A 16,236-nucleotide genomic window follows, 5' to 3' on the forward strand; every position below is an offset into this window, starting at 1 on the left:
AGACCTGACTTAGGGTGCTGAGTGTGGGGGCCAGCACTCTGTGCCAGACAGGGGGCCAGGGGCCATGTGGTTTTGTACCTGTTGAAGAGTTTGGATTTTCCTCTAGGCACTGGGAAGCAGGGGATGTATTTTAAGCAGACATGAAGTGCCACATTTTCTCTTGAAATACCACCCTGGAAGCCCGGTGCGATGGCTCATGCCTGTAATCCCAGCACTTTGGGAGGCTTAGGCGGGCAGATCACCTGAGGTCAGGAGTTTGAGACCAGCCGTCTGACCAACATGGAGAAACCTCGTCTCTACTAAAAATACAAAATTAGCCAGGCGTGGGAGTGCATGCCTCTAATCCCAGCTGCTCAGGAGCTGAGGCAGGAGAATTGCTTGAACCTGGGAGGCGGAGGTTGCGGTGAGCTGAGATTGCGCCATTGCACTCCAGCCTGGGCAACAAGAGGGAAACTCTGTCTCAAAAAAAAAAAAAGAAGAAGAAGAAATACCGCCCTGGAGGCCACCGCAATAGTCCAGGCAAGCGTTGATGAGGGCCCAGCCTAGCCAGTGAAATGGAGAGAAGGGGCCAGTGCAGAGAGACACCTGGGGTAGAAGTGACAGGGGATCAAGCGGGAGGGAGGATGACCTCTGGGCTTTTGGCTCAGGTTGGTGATGGCTGTATTCAATTTCTGAGGTTGCTGTAACAATACACCACATATTGGGTGACTTAAAACAACAGAAATGTAATCTCTCATAGCTGAGGCCAGGTGTTAGCAGGGCTGGCTCTTTCTTGAGGCTCAGTAGGAGAATTTCTCTCTGACTCTCCAAGCTTCGGGCGGTTGCCAGCAGCCTTGGCACTTTCAGCTTTCAGATACATCGCTCCCATCTCTGCCTACGTCTCCACATGGCCGACTCCCGTGTGTCTGTTTCACACACTTGTCTTCCCTTGCGTACGTCTGTCTGCCCAAATTTCACTCTACTTATAAGGACACCAGTCACTGGAGTAGAGCCACCCAAATCCAATGTGACCTCATTTTAACTTGTCTTTGCAAAGATACTATTTGCAACTAAGGTCACATGCACATGCCTGGGGACTAGAAACATTTCTTGGGAGACACAATTCATTTTACCCATGACAGTGGCTGAGGGCTTTCCGCTGACCTTGAGCCCACATGTTTTTCAATGAATGATCACAGGCCAAAGTCTGGGACAGTCTTTATTGGAGCTTGGAATGTCACAGCAATTCGCCCTCATCAGAGGCAGACTGTGAGAAAGAGCAGCGATGTGGCGGACCCCCAGCAGGGGGTAAGGCCGGGCTACATGAGGGAGCCCTGCTCGCCTGCAAGCAGGGCACAGATGCACACGCACACACTCTTCTACATGAACTTACACTCACACCTGCGCACTCGCTGCCGGTGGGTCGGAGGCCAGGCGCCTTGGGCTGCTCACTCCTCACGGAGAGGCCTCCTCCACTCTGGGGGATCCGCTGAGCTGAGACAGGAGGGAACCACTTGAGGATCAGGGACGAAGGAGCTGGAAGCTGCAGGCATTTTGCAGTTAGGGAGAAGGGATCCAGGACAGGAGGGATGGCCAGGGACCAACCAAAGGGAGCTGGAGAAGGCCCTGCAGGGCCAGGGAAGGGAAGAAGATGCTGGAGATGGGCAGGGGAAGGGGAGGGGAGAACAGATCATCTCTCCTTCACTCACTGCAACGTCACTGCCAGGGACAGAGCCCTGGGCACAGAAAGCCTGGGGAGAATCAAGGGGTCCCCTGTGTCCTAGGAAGGCACTGAAATGGGGAACAGATCCTGGGAGCCAGAGTCTCCCCAAGTACCCCAAAGGGGACAGGAACGGGGACGGTGAAGCAGAAAGGGTCTTACATGCTGGTTGTCTGGGGCAAGGAGACTGGGGAAGCACAGATTCTGCTTCTCACCCCAAACGGTGGGGTGGGGGGTGGGCTGATATGCAGCCCTCTGGCCAGCAGAGGGGAGGGAGGGCCAGGGCTGCCCCTTTGGTCTCAAGGGCAGTGAAGGGGGGAGCCTGGCCTCACCCATGTGTCCGTGGTAGGGGGTGGAGGCAGGAGGAGTGAGGAACCAGAGCCTCCTGCCCCCGGGGCCAGGGCTACCAGAGCACGGCCCCATCCATGTTCCCGTAGCCTGGCTCGGCCCGCAGCCTCCAGTAGGTATTGTTGGTCACCCACCACTCCTTCCCGCTGCTATCTGTCTGCCGCCTGGCGGGAGAAGGCGGTGGCAGTGAGGGGTGAACATCTAGAAGGCAGGCTAGGGTCCTAAGGTGCTGCCTCCCACACCTGCCCTGTTCCAAGCAGGGCTCAAGGGGAGACCCAGGGTGGAGGGCGAGGCCGAGGCACCTGAAGAAGCGAGCCTGGTGTATGATGTTGTTTTCCTCCATAACTTTGCGCCTGTCTCGCTGCAGCTGCTCGATCCTTCTCTTCTGGGCCTCAGCAGCCTGTATGTTCCCCTCCTCCAGGTACCTGAGGATCCAGATCAAACTCAGTTGAACTGTCCATCTGCAGGGGCCCCCAAACCCAAGGCCTCTGTCCCTGCCCAGCTCTGTCCTCTGACAAGCCCCATTTCTCTGAGGCCACTCAGTGAAGGAAGGACAAAGCCCCAGCTCTGTACTCCGTGGAGGGAGTGAGCCAGGTGGTTCTAGGCTAGCACCCATCCGGCACTGACCTCTGGTCTGGCCGGAGCCTCGTGTCAGTGGAAGGCAGTGACCGTTTCAGCTCTGCCGTCAGCTCATTCAGCTCCAGGGCAAACTGGGTGAAGCCGAAGTTGCGCTCATGGTCGGGGGGCATTGAGTCTGGGGAAGGCAAGGGGCTGGGGTAGGTGCACCATGCCTGAGCTGCTCCAGCCTCATCCAGCCCTCTGTGACCCCTCCACTTACTGGGTTTCCAGATGCACTGGCCGCCTGGTGTGGGTCCCCGGTACAGCCCCTCGTGCCACTTCCCAAAGAGTCGATGGAGGACACGGCCACTCCGGCTGAGCACGGCGCCCTGCACCTCGTGGACATTGGAACTCCAGTACTTGGCCTGGGGTGGGGAAGGCAGGGGTTAGGGAGGTGTCCTCTCCCCCTTAGCCAGGGTGACCTCCAGAGACTGAGGTTGCCGGGGGTGAATGGGCAGGGTCAGGGTGGCACATGCACCTTGCAGAAGGTGATCTTGCAGTGGCAGGAGCTGTCCTGTGTGTTCCGGATGAGCACCTCCCCATAGTGCTCAATCCAGCGCTGACCGCTCAGGACATTGTGAATGCAAGACGTCACCTTGTTCCACTCAAAGTGGTCCCCAAACCTGAGAGAGACAAGGAATGGAAGGGCAGCTGGCTGGCCCCAGAGAGTCAGGGGCCTCCTGTCTTGCTGAAGCAGGTCACGTCGGTCTGTGACAGGAACCCTGGGGTCCCAGCTCTGATTCTGCAGTGAAGGATGACTTATATTCACAAGGCAGAGTGGCCTTCACAGAACGTATTCAATGAACACATCTCCACTCATCTACAATGCCCCTGAGTGACTGAGCAACGGGGATGAAAATACACAAAGTGTCCTGCCCTCGGGCACCAGGAACCATGTGTATGTTCACATCCCTTATCCTGCTTAATCCTCACCTCTTTTGGGTTTTACTTTTTACTGTCATGTCACAGGCAAGCAGGCTCAAGGCTCTGAGGTGTCAAGTCTTTTTGCTGCTTGCATCACTACTTTTTTTTTTTTTTTTTTGAGACAGGGTCTTGCTCTGTTGCCTGGGCCGGCTGGAGTGCAGTGCAGTGGTGCAATCTCGGCTCACTGCTACCTCCGCCTCCCAGGTTGAAGCAATTCTACTGCCTCAGCCTCCCCAGTAGCTGGGACTACAGGCTCATGCTAATTTGCATCACTATTGAGTGGCAGAACTCACGGCTTCTGACTCCAAAATCCAGGATCTCTCCCACAACACCCAGACCACTCTCAACACCCTTTTTCTTTCTGGCTTCAGTCCCCTGCCTGTACAATTAGCTAGATGAGAGTTTTTCAAATTTTGTCTGTGACCCCTAAGTCCTGAGATCAGTTTAGGTTTCTGTGTGCGTGTATGTGTGCGCGTTGGCTTGAAGTCTCAAAGGCACTTCTGACTGTGAGTCATGGTCAAAAAAGTGTGAACGCCGCTGAGTCAGATGACCTCGGTGGGCCCTTCCAGCTCTACTATGTTCTAAGGCTTTTCATCTTTCTCTCTTGGCGACTGCTGTAAATATAGGTGTAAAACCTACAGACACTGACCCCACTGCCAGCAGCTTCAGGACAGACCTTCCTATCCTGTCCTTATACTGTCCCTAAGGCCACGTCCCCTCCAGCCTGAAGGATTGCCTGTGGCTTGGCCTGGCTGCTGAGAGTCTAAGAATCCCACCTGGGCAGGCTGACATTGACTGTTCCCACAGGCACAATCTCCAGGGATTTGCCCCAAAACTTGTTCTTCCACTTCATATCTGGAATTGGATTAGGGGAGGGAGAGAGAACAACAGAGATAAGGCCAGAGGGTGTTCCCTTTGCCCAGGGCCACCCCGCCCTGCCCTCTACTCCTCACCTTGCCAGAAGGCGAAGTTCTCAGACTCCGCATGGCAGGCCGAGATAGGGGGGTGGTGGGAGACCTTGGTGAGCAAAGAAGTTCTCTTGAGGCTGTCCCTGAGCACCATTAGGGCACCCCAAAGTCTCTTACTCCCAACCCCAGTTCCCCTGAGTACCACCAGACCAGTTGGTTCCAGGTCTCTTGTCCCTATCAACCTTGGCCATCTCCCAAACCCATCATCCTCTCTTCTTCCCATGAGGCCTCTATGTTCTCCCTTCTCGCTCCCTCTTCCTCAGGAGCTCCCCTGGCTGGCCCGTCAATGGCATCCTCCAGAACCCCTGCTCAAGTCTGAAAAGTTCCCCGCAATAGTGACAGGTAGGGCCTCCACCCCATGCCCTGCCTGAAACCCAGCCCTCGCTGACAACCCTCTTCCCCACCATCTCCCCTCACCGTACCCCAAAACTGATCATTGCCTTGTAACCACCTGACAGGTGGGGACCCCATCCCCTGCCTGAAATGTAGCCCTTGCTGATGATCCTCTTCCCCAGCATCTCCCCCACACCCCACCCCAAAGCTGATCGTCGCCCTACAACCTCTACCCCACGCCCTTGGAAACACTTGGCCTTGTCCCCACTTGGAATGGCTCCACATCTGAAGCCTTCAATTCCAACATCTCACAGCCTGCCTGCCTCGCCTCTCTCTCCATTCCCTGTTGCCCACGGCTCCAGCCAAGATGTCCAGGTCCCCGACTGCACTGCCCTCCCGTGGTCTGCTAGCCGCATCCTGCCCTTCACAGTACTCTCACCTAATACGCTCAGCCACCTCCGCCACTTGCCAGAAATGCCAGCACTGGCCTCCTTTGTACACCCCTGGCTCTGACCTCGGGTGCCAAAACACAGACACGACTCACACTAAGAAAGTGCTAAATCTACAATGTCCTGTATCTGGGCCCTTGATATCCCTCACCAATCCTTCTCTGAGGACCTAGGCACAAGCCAGGCCCTTCAAACCTCATTCGCCTCCCACAGTCTGTGGCAGAACAGAGGTGGGTCAGGAAGGTGATTCCTTCTGCTCTGGCCGCAGTCAGCCTGCTCCCACCGATGCCCCCCAGGCTCCCCCGTCCTCTTCCTTCCGCACCTTCAGTCTTTCCCTCTTTATTTCTCTTTCTCTCTGAATATAAAGATTTTCTGTTTCTTCCACCTTAAAAAATAGCAAACCTTTCTTTTCTAGACACACACATCTTTGTTCACATATGCGTAAAACATTTCTGGGAGGAATCCCAAAAGCTGGTAGCAGTAGTCCCTTCGGAGCGTTGAGATGAGAGGGAGGCTTATTTTCTGTTGTACACACGAGCATACTGTGTCAATCTTCACCATGTTTTCAAAAACACTTCCAATCCAAACAAACAAACACACAAACTGCCTCGACCTTTATCCCCCACCAACTGCCACCTTCTCTCTCCTCTGTCCCTCATGGTAAAATTTTTGGAAAATAGTCTGCTTTTTTCTCTATTTTTTATAAAACCTACACTCTACACCCTCTGCACTCCAGTCTCTGTCCCCATCCTGTCTCGGAAACCTTCCTCACGCAGGTAGCCGATGACACCCCTCAGGTCCCAGGGACCCGCGCTCCCTCCCCTTTGGGGCTCCCCAGTCCTCCTGCCTGCCCTCTTCCCTAGACACTGGGGGCAGTCCTCCCTTGATGTCCTCCTCCCTCTAAGCTGGCGACTCCTCGACCTGTTAGTGCCACCTGGTGCTCTTGGAGGAGCTCCAAGCCAGCGACTCCAGAGCCTCGTGGCCATCTCCCGTGGAAGTCGAGCCCACATAGTCAGTGTGTTCCCACACACACTGTCTACCTTGCTAACTGGCACCACCATGCACCCACCGAATTCCCCAGATCAGGCCGCCCAGATTTCTCCCTGTCGACAAAACCCTCCCCTTTCCCTACACAGGAGAGTACCCTGCTAAGCACCAGGCCCTGTCAGGGGCAGCACATAAACAGCTCTTGAACCAAACACCGCAGCCTAAGCGCAGGACCTCATTAGCTCTACAGAGATGACAAGACGGACCCTGTTGGCCTCCACCAACCAGGCATATGCCACCCGGGTGTGCTTTGCACACTGAGATTCTGAGCAGCCACTCCACTGCCTCAAATCCTCCATGGTGCCAATGCCTTCAGGATTTAAAAACACACATACAAAAGCCCAAAGCCTCTTTCCCTTCACTGGCAGGACTCCTCAGCATCTGGCCCACCTTTTCTTCCAGCCCCATCTCCAACCTTCCCAAGCCTGCTCCAAGCATTCCTCTACACCATCTAGAAGGAACATCCTATTCTCCCCAGCCCCTGTACTCCCAGCTCTCTCCAATTCATCCTCCAGTTCATCCTAGCCCAAGACTGGCCCCTAGAGCATGAGCTCCCAGGTGGAACTCCTGGGATCCCATGGCTGGACCTCAGAATGTGGGCCAGGAGCACCACAGAGCCCGGCACAGAGCCAACTGCCCATGCTCCTCTCCCAGGCCCTGGTCTCTCTGCCCCAGCTCTGGTCCCATAGCCCAGGTCTCTCCTTGCCCCAGACACCCAAGGCCAGCCCTCTTCTCCCAAGGCCACACCTGCTCACTGATGAAGCGGAAGCCTCGGTCAGGCCGCTCACACTCATAGGTCTCCCCCAGGACGGGGTTGAAGGGCTTGCAGCCAGCTCGGTGGTATGTAGAGGAGTAGGCCGAGACAGCAAAGGCTGCGATGTACACCTGCGGGGGGCAAGGCAGGTACAGGGTACTGAGGATGGGGCCGCCACCCCAAGCAAGCAAAGTATGGGATCTTGGGGTGGAACTTCAGCAGCAAAGAACAGCCCAGCCAGGATTTTCTGGGAGAAAAGGTCCCAGGGAGAAGGAAGCAGCCTTGGGCTGGGCATAAGGACAGGTAGCAGGTACCATGCGCTCGCAGGGGTCGGCGATGCGGCTGGCCTGGTCCAGGAGGCTGCTGTACTCCAGCTCCTCGCAGAGCCGCTGCAGAGTGTTGAGCGGCTCATTGAGCTGCACAGGCATTGACACCTTGGACAGGTCTTTGCCGATGTTGTTGCGCAGAATGTTCCACAGGCTCACGTCAGCCCCAGGTCCGCTGGCCGCCGGCAGGCAGCGACGGCGGGGTGGCCCCATGGGTCTCCCTGGAACACACCCCCCTGGGGCCACCCTGCCATGTCACTCTCCAGCTGGGCACCAGCCATCCCAGACACGGCAAGCCCACAGCCCAGTCCAGGGCCCAGCTGCCTCCCAAGCCCCCGGGACACTCCCCCCTGAGCCCGTGTCTCGACTCACAGCAGGGCGGGGTGACTGGGGCTCTAACTGCTGACAAGTTCCCAGGGACTGAGTTGGCTGGCAGGGGTGGGAGCTATGCAAAGGGGCAGACGGTTCCCACTGCCAGAAACCCTGCACCCCAGGAGCCCCTCCTGAGTCCTCACTCTTGCCTTTTGTTCCCTTTATAAACACAGAAACAGAGGTCAGAGTGCAGATTACCCAGCCCATTTTATGGATGAGGAAATAGGCTCTCAGAAGTAAACTGACAGGTCCAGAGCCACACTGCTAACAAGCAGGAAAGTGGGATCTCTTGCCTCCCTCCAAGGCCCTAGGCAAGCCTGCTGCAACAGAGGCCAGCCCCAAGGCCGGAGCCTGGCCCCCCAGCAGAGCTGCTCCTGGAATATTTCCCAGTTCATGACCTGGCCTTCCTTAGCTCCTGGGGTCAGCACCCAAAGCCACTAGCCCGTCAGTCACCACAAGGGATGGCCTTTGCATGGGCCTGGGCCGTGGACATACCCTGTTTTTCCACTTGCCTCCCACCCCTCCCTGCCTGCCCACCCAGCTGGCACCTTTCTGACAGCGCTCAGCTCCCCTGAGGTCCAGCACCTCCTCAGACAGGCTGGTGGTGATTTCACTGGTACACGACTCCTCCTCCTCTGAGCCCTGGGCCGGGACAGATGACAGGCCGGGCAGACTGGGCCTCCCCCGGGCAGCTGGGCAGTGCCCAGGGCCTGGCAAGAATCTGCCCAGCTAGCCCTTTGGTGGGAAGGGGAAGAGAATGTATTGGGGGAGCTCTGAGCCCTAAGACATTGCCCCAGGACACCTGGCATCACAGAGTGTGCCCAGCCACCTTGGGAAAGGGAGGGCCGGGTCCTGCGGCTGGTGGGAGAAAGCTCAGGGACTTGGCCCTGCGGCTGGTGGGAGAACGCTCAGGGACTTGGTGGGACACAGAGAAAAGGTAAGTTGGGGATTACTGAGGTTCAGGGTCTGAGAAGAGGGGATCAAGGGAGCGCTGAAGCTGAGACAGGGTCATAGGAAGATGACTGGGGTTGCAACTGTGGCAGTAGTTTCAGGAGAACCCCATAGGGATAAAAATGTCACACTCCTCTAGGAGAAGAGTCCCCAGCAGAGATTTCTGAGCAGGGCCACACAAACCCAAATGATCTGGACATATTCCCAGAGACAGTAGCTGAGGTGGTGAGAAGGGGCTGAGGAATCTATGGTCTTTGTGGACCCCACCCTTCTGTTCCCAAGGTCCCCCCAACTGCCCCGCCTCACTGCCAGCTTCCCTCCTCCCTCACCTCATTCTCAGAAGAGCTGGCGGACAGGAGAACCTCACAGGCATCGAAGAACTCTGTGTGGGAATCAGCAAGGGACAGGATGCTGGTCTGCGACAGCTGGGGGGTGAGCTCGCGCCCCTTCATGTACAGAGCTTCTTGCTGTGGGAGCAACCAGATGGATGTCAGGCTCTAGGGCCAAGCAGGGGGAATCAGGTTGGGCACCCGCTTGCCTGACAGTTCCCTTGAGAGGGAGGCATAACCGGGCACTTTTGCTGAGTCAGACACCTTCTGAGCAGAAGAGGCAGAGGGGAGTGAGCAGGGGACAAAGGCATAGTAGAATGAGCCCTTGCCTGGGAGTGAGGGCACGCAGGCTCCATGATAACTGCTTACACTTCCTGGCACTGACCCTGAGCCCCACTCCAAGCCCTCTGTGTGTACTAACCCACTCAATCCTGACACCCACGCTGTGAGGTAGGTGCAATTATCACCCCCAATTTGCAGATTGGAACGCTGAGGCCCAGGATCAGAAAGCTGGCAGGCAGCAGAGCCAGATTTGAACCCATGGAACGCAGCTCCAGAGTCTGTGCTCAGAGCCCAAGTCTCAGTTCAGCCCACCTATAATTGCAGGAGCCTGAGCCCACCCATTAGACCCTTTGAGCCTCAGTTTTGTTATGTTGAGGGTGAGAATCACGGCATCAGAGGACTCTGAATGAAAAGAAAAAGTACCCTGCACATTGTTACACAATGACTGAGATGGGGCTGTCGCCAACCTTATGGGAAAGACAATGGAGCCAAATTTTGGGGCTGTCTTGGGGACTAAAAATCAACCTTGCCCACTGCCCTGGGCCTTGGCTCCCGCTGGGAGAGAAGGCACAGGAGAATCGGCCCCCACAACCCACCCTGCCTCCGCACCTCCTCAGGGTTGAGGGAGCTGAAAGAGTCCGCCGTGGTGTCGGAGGAGGTGGACAATGAGTGGAGGCGCCTCTGGCCAGTGGAGGCCTCGGAGACCTGCAAGGAGAGGGTGAGGGACACGGTACCAGGAGGATGAGGTCCTCCCCACCTTGCCACCTCATCTCTGCAGAGACTGCCTCTGCCAAACCCCCACCCTCACCCAGATCTGCTATCGGACCCCAGGCTGGCAGTCCTCAGCTTCAAGCCCTCTCCCCCGACCAGCCACCCTGTCCCCTAGGCCTCACCCCCATCCTTGACAACTCTGAGCCCTGGTGCGTATCCCTCAGTCGGTCCCGTTCCGTGGTGAGGGCAGCCAGGACGCTGCTGAGGGAGCTGTGCACTAAAGGGGGTAGGGCAGACCATCAGAGTCCTCGCTCTCTCCTGCCCGCTCCCTATCAGCCTCTCCCAGCATGCACTTACCCTTCTGGGCCAGGGCCCAGAAGTTGCGCTGCAGGTGGGCATAGTCTGTGGGTGGCAGCCCACGGGTGCCCGAGGAGTCCCGAGACTCCAGGTAGCGAGACAGGTTGGGAACAGAGCCATGGAGACGACCAACCTGTTGGTGAAGGGGAAGGGCTGAAGGGGCCGGCCTCCTTAGAGCATCCTGCCCCAGCTATGTGAGGTGCATGCCCCACCTCACCCTTCCAATGGTGTCATCCTTGGCAAAGCTCTGGGTACACCACATGCGGCTGGTCCGTTTCCCCTTCTTGGGTCTTTCGGTTGTCACTGAGGCCTGGCAAGTCAAGGTGGGGGCAATTTTACTCACAGGGTGGGGAAAAGGGGCAGCAACCGTCACAGCCTGGGAGAGGTAGATGGCCTCCTGCGCCATGGAGGAGGGCGCAGATTACCCAGCACAGAGGGTGGGGCCACTCAGGCCAGTGGACAGAGACAACTGACATCCCAGTGGAAGATGACAGCCACCCCGGCAGAGGCATGGGTGTGGAAGAACAGAGACAACCTTGACACAATTTGGACATGGGGCAGGGGTAGGGAGGAAACCAGGTGATGCGTGGCTCTCCAGGAAACTGCAGCGATGTGGGAATAGGACCCATCCTGGGGAAATGATGGGATCGGGGGCCTGAGCAGGATCCTGTGTGTTCCCCCGGATCTTACCTGGTGTGTAGGGATAACAGGGGCTGAGGGGATTCGGTGCAGGGACTCCAGGCTCTGGAGGAGCCTGTGTAGTTCCTGGAGCTTCCCCTGACACTCAGAGAGCTCTGTGGCGAGAAAGAACAAGAACATCACTCTCTCTTCTTTTTTTTTTTTTTTTTTTGAGACAGAGTTTTGCTCTTGTTGCCCAGGCTAGAGTGGAATGGCATGATCTCAGGTCACTGCAACCTCTGCCTCCCAGGTTCAAGTGATTCTCCTGCCTCAGCCTCCCGAGTAGCTGGGATCACAGGCACGTGCCACCACGCCTGGCTAATTATTTTGTATTTTTAGTAGAGATGGGGTTTCACTATGTTAGTCAGGCTGGCCTCGAACTCCTGACCTCAGGTGATCTGCCCACCTTGGTTTCCCAAAGTGGTGGGATTACAGGCGTAAACCACCAAGCCCAGCCTCAAGGACATGACTCTCCCAACACTGACTTCATGGAGATCCTGATACTGCTCCCTGTTACTTGCTCAAGAGCTCGGGTCCCTACCCCTGTGGGTGTGGTGCCCCCTGGTTTCCTGGGAGGGCATGAAGCCTAATTTCTACTCTGTCTCTAGACCACACCTCACCTCTGCTGCCTTTGAGCAGACCGGGGATGTGCTCACCCCGCCCCGCCTCTCTCTACTTGGTTTACGCTTCTCCCTTTAGGCCAACTTCACAGCCCCTACTGCAGGAACCCTTTTCTAGAGCATACCCCTTCCCTGGCACTACTCCTCAGGACCCTACCCTGTGTGGGCATTCAGTATCTGCTTTGTCATGATTCCCGTCCCTGCATCCATGTCTGTCTATGTGCCCTGACAGACTCTTACTCTTCTGTAAGACTGGGACTGCCTGGGACAGGGCCCAAGTAGATTGGATCTCCTTGGAGGCAGAGGCTGTCTCATTAAATTGGGTCTCCCTGAGGTGGGGATGGAAGTAATATTTTCCCCTCCTGCTAATGCAATCTAGACCTGCCAGCTTGGGCCCTACCCTTGGAGGTGCTGTGCCTAGGGCTCCTCACCATGAGAGCAACGGTCTAGCCCATCACTGTCCCTCAGCCAGGAAGACACCTTCTCCCGCGGTCCAAGCCCAGGTAGGGCTGAGGCAGTAGCTGCTGTTGGAAGCTGGGCACCAGGAACCTGTGGGGTGAGCCCAGGGTCAGGAAGGATGGTGCCCACCTCCCTGGGTCTCACAGTTCCCCATAGCCCCTGCCCCTGAATTGCCACATTACCTGCCTGCACCCCAGGGTCCACCTTACCTTCCGGTGAGTGGTACTGGGCAGTGTGCCACGGGACATGTCCAGGCGGTGGGCTAGGCGGTGGGCACGCAGCTGTGCCACCCAGCTCTGGAATAGGTCCTGGGATTTGATCTGCAGAAGTGATGGAGAGGGGGAGGGCTATCTGAAGGGAGGGACCACTTTCCAAGAGCAAGAAGTCAGGGCTCTGGTCCCCAGACAAGCAGAGTCCCTTCTTACAGAGCCAGGTTTGTGCAAAGCTCACTTGCAGAGAGACAGAGTGCAAGGTGCCCAGGTTTCTGAGCCCTTAGATCTGTGCCTGTCCATGCAACAACCAAGAAGTGCAGGTTTGCCCTTGGCGGTTTTTACAGGATAGAAACTTACTTCTTGTCAAACTCAGAGACAGACCCTGAGCTCCACAGACCCTCAGCCCCTGCCCCTGTGTGTTCCAATGCCTCTGCCAGGCTGGGGGCCAACACACGTCCTGTCTCCCAGGGATGTCACCTTGAGGTGGTAGATGTTGTCTTCAGTGTCAAGGTCAATGCGCTGGGCCTTTTTGTTGATGGACATGACCGACAGCCGGACATCGATGGAGCCATGGAGCTTCCCCTTGGTGATCTGGGAGTGAAGTGTTGGTGGGCGTACAAGAGACCTATTTTAGGCTCTCAGAGCCATAGAGCTACCATCTCCCTGAAGCCATTCTAGGCTCAAGGGCCAGGTGGCAGGTTCACCCTCATGTCCAAGTCACACTATCAGTAGAGACTTGCCAATCATCCTCCCGTGTGCAGAGCGCTCCCCTATGTCAAGTCACATCTTGAGCTCTAAGAAGTCACAGATCAAGAAAAACGATTCCCACCCTCAGGGGTCTGGAGGGTTGTGGAAGGTAACGCCCTCCCAGAGAGATCCTGGGTACTCAGGCCTTCAGTTCCTTGTTCCCAGCCTGACAATGGGACCAGGATGAGAGTGGTAAAGACCCCATTTCTTGGGCACTTATTCTGCCCTGTCCAGAGAGCCTTGTGTGTATGACCTCCCTTAACATGACAGCTCTGCACCTGGGGGAAGGTACTCTCCTGTTAGAGATGAGGAAGCTATGGCCCAGGGATGTAACTCGCCCAAGATCACACATTCAGCAAGTGGTGGACCTGGGATTCAGACCCTGCTCTGGTCGATTCCGGATACCCCATGCCTGCCCAGGGCATACTGGGGCCAGACTCCTCCCACAACCCCAAGCCACTGCCCGGACTCACGTCTTGCCGGGTAGTTGCATAATGAAGGATTCCATCCTCGAGCACAAAGTATCTCTGTGATGTTGCCCAGGAGTGACAGGACCCAGGAGGCCAAGAGGAAGGGCATGAGGGAGAGGGCAACCAGACAAATTAGTTTTTCTTTTCTTTCTCATCATGCAAACGCCATTGGACTGCCTGGCAGCTGCCCCCCATTCCCACCCCACCCTCATGTCTGGCCCCTCCCTTTGCCTGCCCACCCTACCTTGTGCCAGCCCTTCAGAGGCCACTTCCTCTTCTTGAGCAGGTGACCTTCCTGTCTCTCAGGCATGACACCCTCTGTCCCCAGCCTGCCCCGAGGCTCCTCCACCACCTCCCACAGCTCAGAGGCCTGCAGTCCAGGACAGAGGGAGGGGAGCACTGGTGAGATGGCCGCCTTGGCCCCTCCCGGTCCAGTTCAGGGTTGGCCCACCCACCACTGCTTTCGCGCTCTCTGACCTGCTGAGCACTGCTGGGCTTTGAGGACTGAGCGCTCTCAGGCAGGAAGGGCGGGTCCCTCTCTTGGAAGTCCATGGAGAAGGGAGAGGCCACTCCCTGCTGGGGATGTAGAGCAGGGAGCAGGGTGGAAGGGGAAGGATGTCACCTGCTCCTGATGGAGTCCTTGAAGCAAGAGAAAGACCCACTTGGCACAAATTCTGATCACCTTCCCCGCCTCCAACCCCTCCCACACCCTCTGAGATAAGGGCTCACCAACACACCCTCTGCTCACCTGCCATGCCTCTCCCAAGTCTGCCCCTCTGTCCTGACCCCACCCATTTTCACCTGATATGGACACAGCCCTGAGACATGAACTAGCACACAGCAGACAGGCAGATGTCCAGGGAAAACCACAAGACATATGCCCAGCCTGCCTTGGGCACATACTTTGGGACTCCAGGAAATATTCAGTGCTTTCTTTAGAGGCTTCCCTGGGAGTGCTCAGAGGTGAAGAAAGGGAGTGACAGAAGAGGCTCCAAGAAGAGACAGAGGGGTTCAGAGACTGGACAAGCGAGACCTCCTCAATCCAGCTGCCTCTGCCTTCAGGACCCTCCACCTGCCACCGCGACCCAGAGACTTCTCTGCCATGACCCCCTTGCAGAAAACTCCCCAGCCTCCCACCAATTAGTCTCCATATTCTCTAGTGCTTGGAGAAACTGAGGCCTGAGATAGCCCCCATTTTCCCATGTCTCCTCCTAGCAAACATGCCCCTAGGATGCCCTCTTTGGACCCTCAGTGCCCCCTATAGCCTCACCATCCCCTGTCTACCATCCCAGTCCTTAGGGGTCTGAGAAGTGCCACCCACCCAGAGAGGGCAGGACACTGGGCTAAAACAGACACTTCATGAGAGAAGAGGGGGCCCAGGACATGCCCAGGTCTGCACAGGTCCTGCAGCAGTGCCCACAGGCGCCCTTGGCACTGGCCCTGGCCATCCTGGCTCCACAGGGAGATCAATAATGCATGAGGCTCTGCGTGTGTGAGACGGGGGAGGGGACTGGAGGGGCAAGGCTGGTTTGAGGTGGGGGAAGCAGCCCAGATCTTCTAATGGAACTAGCAAGCACCTGAGGAACTGAGGCCCAGAACGGACAGGGATGTGGCAGGAACGGTTGCCCAGGAGGTTGGGGCAGAGGGACCCTTGCTGCAAGAGGCTGACCCGGGAGGAAACTCCTGCATTCAGCCATTGAAAGTTCCCAAACTCTTCCGGTGTTCAGGTATCTCTGTGCCCTTCTCCAGGCCCTGTGGGGATCCCGGCCCCTCACTGCTTGTGGGTGGAGGGGGAGGCTCTATCGGTAGGAAGGTGAGGGGTCTAGGCGAGCCAGGTGGGTGCCCCCTCTCCACCTCCATTCCCACCATCTCGGGAGCAGACCCACCAGCTTCAGGTGGAAGGAAGCTCTTCTCAGGAATGTCAGCTGCTGCCACGCAGCCCCCTTACCCCAGGGTCCATGGACGCCAGTGCTCTTTGGCCCTCACATCGTTCTGCCTCTGAGTCACCGTCTCCGTCTCCAAGTCACCGGCTCCCTCCTCACCGAGCTGAGCAGTGGCAGCAGCTGCTGCAGGAACCAGGAAGGAAGGAGACGTCGGAGCCTCTCCTCTAGCCGGATCTCCCCACCTCCCTCTCCCCTGTCCCCTCCTCCCGCCAAGCTCCGGGCAACCGCTCAGCTCTGCCCCCCTGCTCCCTGGAGGACTCAGGGCTGAGCAGACCGCCCTAGTATCCATGTGGCTTGGGAGTGGGGGCACAGTCCCCATTGGGCATGGTTCCAGATAGATCAGAGGACTAGGGAACTGCTGGCTATACGCCAGTGGTGGTAAAGGCTTTATTCAGACTACCACGGCAGTGACTCTGTTAGTGCCCAAGGCCAATTCCTAATTAACCCCTGCCCCCCACCTCTCATTTTACATCTGAAAATAGACTACAAAATTTGGAGCCAGCAAAAGTATCAGGTTGATGATGGAGGGACAGATGCCCCCTCTGGGACCATAAGACAGTGCCAAGAGCACAGTCAGCAGGGGCAGTCAAGCCAGGAGAGGGACAGCCAGCAGTCCCCACACTGAGGCCCTTCATTGGG

General features: G+C 57.0%; 1 protein-coding gene across 6 annotated transcripts; it reads right to left on the reverse strand.

The window, feature by feature from the left end:
- Positions 1-1,180: 1,180 nt before the first annotated feature.
- On the reverse strand, positions 1,181-15,782 carry OSBPL7 (oxysterol binding protein like 7). Of its 6 annotated transcripts, none has more exons than XR_004430621.1 (24): positions 15,603-15,780; positions 14,132-14,293; positions 13,899-14,024; positions 13,658-13,711; positions 12,915-13,028; positions 12,435-12,545; positions 12,198-12,315; positions 11,159-11,262; positions 10,686-10,778; positions 10,469-10,601; positions 10,294-10,388; positions 10,010-10,105; positions 9,119-9,256; positions 8,387-8,480; positions 7,455-7,702; positions 7,134-7,271; positions 4,543-4,606; positions 4,366-4,444; positions 3,144-3,288; positions 2,886-3,030; positions 2,675-2,801; positions 2,350-2,472; positions 2,032-2,211; positions 1,181-1,473 (listed from the first exon to the last, which is right to left on the reverse strand). XR_004430621.1 is itself a non-coding variant. In XM_033183292.1 (23 exons), exons 2-23 carry the CDS (start codon positions 14,204-14,206, stop codon positions 1,501-1,503), a joined length of 2,442 nt encoding a protein of 813 aa, XP_033039183.1. In that variant the 5' UTR covers positions 14,207-14,293; positions 15,603-15,781; the 3' UTR covers positions 1,181-1,500. The 6 variants fall into 6 exon arrangements, 3 of the variants coding, with proteins under 3 accessions (XP_033039183.1, XP_033039182.1, XP_033039181.1); XR_004430620.1 differs by having other exon boundaries at positions 1,181-1,522; XM_033183292.1 differs by lacking the exon at positions 2,032-2,211 and having other exon boundaries at positions 1,181-1,522; positions 15,603-15,781.
- Between the last annotated feature and the right edge of the window lie 454 nt (positions 15,783-16,236).

This window comes from Trachypithecus francoisi, unplaced genomic scaffold, assembly GCF_009764315.1.
Source record: "Trachypithecus francoisi isolate TF-2019V2 unplaced genomic scaffold, Tfra_2.0 Lachesis_group20, whole genome shotgun sequence".
Classification (NCBI taxonomy): Eukaryota; Metazoa; Chordata; class Mammalia; order Primates; family Cercopithecidae; genus Trachypithecus; species Trachypithecus francoisi.